Here is a 7296-nt window from a genome sequence, read left to right as displayed (position 1 = left end):
ACTGAATGAGCAATTGTCGACTTTCATAAAGAACATGGGTAGGTGTGGAGTATATTTGTAAGAGCGTTTTCTGGCCAAGACAGCCATTTTTGAGCTTTTTTTCGGGCAAACCATGGTGATTTAGCCGACGAGAAAGGTACCATTCTATTCGTCTTGTCGAGAAGTATGATTTTCTTTTTGAATCACTCGATTTTGTTGAGTTATGAAGAAGTTATGAACGTTTAAAGTTTACCTAGTTTCCAGTGAGTTTTTCAGTTTTCCCGTGGACCAGTCACCTTTCAGGCTATTTTTCAGCCATCTCCGGCAACCATTGGGCTTCCAAATAGTATAATCTTGTTCTACACTGTCCTATCTTCATTTTGATATATTATGGGTCGAATTTGGTTGAGAAACGATTGAGTTACGAAGCTTTGAAAATTTCCAAAACTTTCGGCCAAGAGCTCCAGAACACTTAACAGAGTTTTTCACGGAATGACCAAAATAATGAAGGGTGGACAATCTCGGGGACCATTTCTATTGATTTTCAATCTCAGAGACCAAAGTGAGGTGTTATGCAAATCTCAGGAACCATTTGGTTAAAAAGCCTTCTTTTAAACAAGTGGCTTATAGTATGACGAGGAATGAAATTTGTGACATGGTGAACTCAAAACACTAGATGTTTTAAGCGTTGAATTTCGTTTCTATCATTTGTGATTTATATGAAATGAAATTTGGCATTTTCAATTGGAGATGTTTTTTTCGTTTACATGGATACAGCTACGTAGCGCATTATTTCACTCCAATTTTAATGATAAGGGTGGGTACGTCGCATATATAATGGGCATTATATATGCTAGCATGAGTTCAATTTTGAAAACCTTTCAATATCACTGGAAATAAAATAAAATAAAAAAGCACAAGAAAGAAACGAAATTAAACCAAAATTAAGAATAAACTATCTGATCTTCTTTTCTTTTCTTTTTTTCTTTTTTTTTTTTTTTTTTTTTTTTTTTTTTTTTTTTTTGGTGTTTCTATGAATCATTGTGATGATGATCTATTTGATCAACCAGAATCATTAGACTGCCAGATTAATCAAATAACTCATCCCTTCACAAGCTTTCTACCATTCTGTCAGTCCGACTGAGGATATAGATCTATAGCTCTCACGATTGAAAATTGTATAAAAGGTTTTATAAATTCACCATGGTTCACAATTGATACTAGGCCGCCCCAGAAAACTAACAGAACCTATCTTCTTTGCGTAAGTTTTGTATAATGACCCGGAAAGAATAAATAAAAGGGAAGGCATATCTTCGTTTATAGTTTTATATTGATAAAATTTGACAACTAAAAAAGAATAATGTGAATTACCTTAATTAAATCATTAGTGGGGTGGACACGTAGTATGTGAATATAGAGAAAAACAAGACCTGAGATTCTGAACCATTTATCAGGCGCTAAGAGAAATATTAATTAATTAAAGACCAAGAACAGTAAGTTGTTGTCATTTAGTACTATGGTTTAGTAGTATTCCTCTTTACCTGTAAATGAGAGATCTTAGGTTCGATTCTCGCAAAAGAAAAATTTGAACCACATTATTATTGGTCTATTGTGAAACTAGCTCATCATCCCCCTCTTAATAGTATATCGTTTGTGAGACAATACTTTCATTGCTCTAATAACTCACCCCCTCATTAACGGATCAGAAACGTTAAATGAAAATACTTGTATGATCGAAACCTTTTAATTTATTAATTTTCATTTAAAGATCATGCCTATAACAATTCATTCGAATCAGAAATCATTAGAGATATTTTTAAATGAAGATAAATAAATTGCAACAGTCATATATTATGTTCGCAAATGGTAAATATGTGAATTACACCCAATGGAGGTGCAACAAAAATTATGGTAGCTGACCACTCGTAGCAATTTTCTTCTTCTATAAATAGGAGATAGCTGGTTTGGAGGTGGGAGCAACCAAAGAAAAACACACGAGAGATCGAATTAAGAGAGAAGAGAGAAAAACATCGTCTTAGTTAACATGGCATCACTACTGCCAAGATATTTTGCGCTGAAATCAAACAACAACAGAAAATGCTTGCGCTACATAGATCAAGTTGTGGAAAATCTTCATGGAGTTCTCCAATTTTCCGAAGAGGATTTTAATAGCCCGTATGCAAGGTTCGAAATGGAGACAGCGAACAATGGTGACGGAAGTTACGTGCACATTAAATCCCGGTGGAACAACAAATACTTGAGAAGGGCAGACGACCAACACTGGTGGATTGTAGCCGGGGCTGACGAACCAGAGGAAAGCGAAAACCTTTGGTCCTGCACATTGTTCAAGCCAGTGGCTGTCCATGCACACAACAACCTAGTCCTCCTTCGATTACAACATGTGCAACTTGGGCACTATGTAAAGTTATTCAGTGCAAACGCCTTCCGTTCATGCCTCTTCGCACACCAACCGAACCCGGACCACCAAATGATGGATGCGTACACAGTCATTGACTTGGTACCAGTCGGAATACCTAACCATTTTGTGCTGAAATCAAACAACAATGACAGATACTTGCGCTACAAACTTGATGAAGACATTATCAATCGTGAAATTCTTCAATTCACGGCAGTGGAGCCTACGAATCCGGACACAAAGTTCCAAATAGAGCTGGCAAACAGTAGGGAGAACCAAGATAATCATTACGTTCATATCAAATGCTCCCACAACAATAAGTACTTTAGAAGGTTGGACCAAAACAACCTATTGATCCTGGCTGCAGCTGACCAGCGAGACGAGGACAAAAGAAGATGGTCTTGCACATTGTTCAAGCCTGAGCTTGTTGGGCAAGCAGACAAAGATAACAATAATGTGCTCTGCCGACTGCAACACGTGCAAAGCAGTCTGTATACAAGGCCATTCATTGAAAGCAGATTAGAACTACGCCTGAACCAATTAAGTCCTGATCTCCAAGAACTGGATGTCTACACAGCCAGTCCTGTGCAAGAACCCACTAGCCTTCCATGATCATCATGATCTGATGTTTGTGGGTAGTGTCTCTGGAAACCCTCACGAGACTTCACTCGTGTCACCTATGGGTTTAAAAGGCTTGTTGTATGTGCTCAATGCAATTGAGTTCCCTGCGAAAGTGGCATTGGTTTTCATCACTAGTTTCTGTTATTTTCATTTTTAAGTATTTAAGTTTCACTGTAATGCGTGTGTGTTAAACCAATAAACACAGATCCGAAATGTTCTTTGTGTAGTTGTGGGTTGAATAAAAGTTGTGCTTGTTGGGAATTCTTGATTTTAAATGCCGTACTTATGACTTGAATTCCGTATTTAGTAATTTTAAGTACTAAATAAACTAATCAGGACATCTAGGAGGAACTACAAACTTGCTACTCTCTTCTAAATAAGTGAGAAGAGAAGATGAGTATCCTTCATTAACTTATGAGTTTTATCAGATGGAGTATTTCATTGCAATCTATTTTCATACATCTTAAATTAAACGACATGACAGCCCTCCAAAAAGCTGGAACCAATTCGTTGTGTGCAGTGGGTGCGGCATGAATTCTTTTTTAGTTGTAAAATTTCATCAATATAAAACTATAAACGAAGATATGCCTTCCCTTTTATTTATTCTTTTCGAGTCATTATACAAAACTTACGCAAAGAAGATAGCAATGTTCTGTTAGTTTTCTGGGGCGGCCTAGTATCAATTGTGAACCAAGGTGAATTTTATAAAACTTTTTATTACAATTTTCAATCGTGAAAGCTATAGATCTATATCCTAAGTCGGACTGAGAGAATGGTATAAAGCTTGTGAAAGGATGAGTTATTTGATTAATCTGGCAGTCTTATGATTCTGGTTGATCAAATAGATCATCATCACAATGATTCATAGAAACACGAAAAATTAAAGAAAAGAAAAGAAAAGAAGATCAGATAGTTTATTCCTAATTTCGGTTTAATTTCGTTTCTTTCTTGTGCTTTTTTATTTTATTTTATTTCCAGTTATATTGGAAGGTTTTCATAGTTGAACCTATGCTAGTATATATAATGCCCATTATATAGGCTACATACCCACTCTTACCATTATAATCGGAGTGAAATAATACGCTACGTAGCTATATCCACGTAAACAAAAACAAATCTCCAGTTGAAAATGCCAAAAATTCATTTCATATAAATCACAAATGATAGAAACTAAATTTAACGCTTAAAACATCTAGTTTTTTTAATTTCACATTGTCACAAATTTCATTCCTCATCATAGTTATAAGCCAATTGTTTAAAAAAAAATTCTTACCAAAATACTCCACACCTATCCATGTTCTTTATGAAAGTTGACAATTGCTATTCAGTTGTTGGACTTATACACTATTCGGCGGAGTAGGCATTATCTCTGGTTGGAAAGTGACTCTTATATTGCTATTTCTGCTCTTTAATCAACTGATTTTGATCCTCCTTGGTGTTGGAGAGAGTTGACCTTTGTAATTAGTGTAGTTGCCTGTTTGGGTCCTTGTAATCAGGATGTGATTAGGGTAGATATTATTTTATGTTTCTTCCCATGTAAATCAATCTTGTACATATATATGTCCCTCCTTGGTGAGAAGAATAATATTACAGAATTAAAACCCCAAGATAAGTCCTAACTAGCATGGTATCCGAGCGGAGATCCTAGGATTTCTACTTTGCCTATTCCCTCAAGCAAATTTGGCCTTCCCATGGAGAACCTACCATCACTCCACAGTGAAATCAACCCCATCCTACCCCTATCCTAAACACGACCATGAATCCTACTCCATCTTTACCACAAGTTGTTACACAAATTGTTCATCATGATTCTTCTACGGCTTCGATTGGCATCAAACTCAGTGGTGCCAATTATGCAGTTTGGTCTCAAATTGTTGAGATGTTTGTTGCTAGCAAAGACAAGTTGGCTACTTGTTTGGGAGTAATCCCAAATCCTCTACTAATGATTTGGCCTTCACCAAATGGCATATAGAGAACACCATCGTGAAGGTTTGGCTCAACAATTCTATAGAACCCAATTTAATTGGGTATTTTCTTCGACTACCGACGATGAAAGAAATGTAGGACATGATTGCTCGCACATATTATGACAGCTCCAATATACCTGCAAAGCCTCTCACATAAGGCAAGACGGATGACCAGTGGAGACATACTATAGTGATCTTAAATCTTTGTGGCAAGAGATTGATTATCGTCAACCTAATCAGATGAAACGCGGTATTGATATTGAAATTTATAATAAAATTGTAAAAACGGATCGTGCGTATACTTTGCTTGCAGGATTGGATAACATGTTTGATAAAATTCGTAGTGATATTCTATGAACTGAGCCCCTCAATTTCGTCAAACAAACATTTGCCTATGTTCGCCAGAAAGCAATGAGACATGCTGTTATGAACATTGGAGGACAGCTGCCAAGTGGGACAACAATGGTGGCTCAGTTTGCAACACAAGTCGTGGCTCCACCTCGTCCCCACACCCTCGAGAAGCTGCTTGCACAGGGCCCAGGACTGCAGCGCCAGGCTACTGCCTTGAGTCCAGCACATGGCTCGCTTTTTGTTGCTAAGACGGCCTTACGACACACCGTGGGCCCTTGCCTTCTTTGTCCCAAACCACCAGTCCCGGTTGCTGGTTGTACTTACTACGGCAATGAGAGGCACGGTCGCAATAATTGTTTTTAGTTGCATGCTATCTGTAATGGTGGGAACCATTGAAGCTTCAGAAACAATGGGAATGAGATGAGCAAGCCAAGCTTGGGGAAGCCAATCTTGCGACCTTAGTGTCCCAACTATTTTTGATATCTCGAGATGATCCTCCTCCTGTTTTGAGTTCTTCTGATATGTCTCCAGAGTCCTCAGGTAACTGTGGTTATGCTTTTAATATGAATAGTGATGATACTCAATTCAGTTGGATCATTAACTCTGGTGTTACAGACCATATGACTTATGACCCCTTTGATTTAGCATGTGATGTTGTTCCACTTCGACGTAATATTATCAATGCTAATGGTGTCACCTCATCGATGACTGGCGCTAGCACTATACGCCTCACGCCTACCCTCTCTTTGCCTCATACACTACTTGTACCTTCACTAAAGCATAAATTAATGTCTCCTGGCCAAGCTACTGAGCAATTGAATTGTTTTGTACTAATGTATCCGAAGTTTTATCTTATTCATGATATTCTTAGCAAGGAGATAATTGGTCGTGGTACTAAAAGGGGGGATCCCTATTTTGTGGATGATGTTAGTACAGGCCGAGTCAATCTTGCCCAAGGAGCCGTTGATCATAAGCAGCGTCAAATATGGTTATGGCTTCACCATTTGGGTCATTCGTCTTTCAGTTATTTACAACATATGTTTCCAAATTTATTTGTTGGTTGTTCTGTTCCAGACTTTAAATGTGACACTTGCGTACTTGCAAAGAGTCACCGTGTTTCTTATCCGTTGAATTCTAATAAAATTATTACTCCTTTTGGCCTTGTTCATTCGGATGTTTGGGGACCATCTTCGATTACCACTTTATCTAGTATTAGGTGGTTTGAGACTTTCATATACGATTGCACACGGATGACATTGTTATACATTCTTCAGCATAAAAGTGATTTGTTTTTGGCTTTTAAGACATTCCACACCATGGTTTAGACATAATTTTCTACTAAAATCAGAATTTTGCATTCTAATAATGGCGGTGAATATGTTAATAATGATTTTACACATTATTTGTCTAATCACGGAATCCTCCACAAAACTACTTGTCCTCAGACTCCTCAACAAAATTGGGTGGCTGAGAACAAAAATCGCCATCTATTAGAAACGGCTCGATCTCTATTGATTGGGGCGCATGTTCCCCGCTCATCTTGGGATGTTGCTTTTCAGACTACAATCTATCTTATCAACCGAATGCCATCCAAAGTCTTGGACATTCTTATGCCTTTATAAGTTCTTGCTACATTCGAGCATCTACCATCTGTTTTGGTGCTTCCACCTTGGGTAAGATGTGTTGCATTTGTTCATCTTCATAAAAATCAACAAATGAAACTTGACCCGTGTACTCTCCATTGTATTTTTAAGGGTTACGAACTACATCATAAATGGTACTGTTGCTACCACCCCCCCTTCACGACGAATGTATGCTACCATGGATGTCATGTTTTCCGAGTCCGAGATGTAATACTCTTTGGCTTTTTCCAACCCTACTCTTCAGGGGAAGACACCGAATGATGAGCAGGATTGGACCATGGCTGTTACCACTGATCTTGTGTTGCTACTAGTAGCCGGG

At 37.9% G+C, this 7296-nt stretch overlaps 1 protein-coding gene across 1 annotated transcript; it reads left to right on the top strand.

Moving 5' to 3' along the window:
• Window positions 1-2023: 2023 nt before the first annotated feature.
• LOC125479098 lies at window positions 2024-3007 on the top strand. Its single transcript, XM_048588129.1, has one exon. The coding sequence runs from the start codon at window positions 2024-2026 to the stop codon at window positions 3005-3007; it is 984 nt and encodes a 327-aa protein (XP_048444086.1).
• The last annotated feature ends 4289 nt before the right edge of the window (window positions 3008-7296 follow it).

Source organism: the organism of the source record quoted next, unplaced genomic scaffold (genome assembly GCF_019419815.1).
Source record: "Pyrus x bretschneideri cultivar Hongxiangsu unplaced genomic scaffold, Pyrus_bretschneideri_v1 Contig275, whole genome shotgun sequence".
Taxonomy (NCBI): Eukaryota; Viridiplantae; Streptophyta; class Magnoliopsida; order Rosales; family Rosaceae; genus Pyrus; species Pyrus x bretschneideri.
The sequence above is the reverse complement of the archived record's forward strand: the minus strand, read 5'-3'. Positions and strand labels throughout refer to the sequence as shown.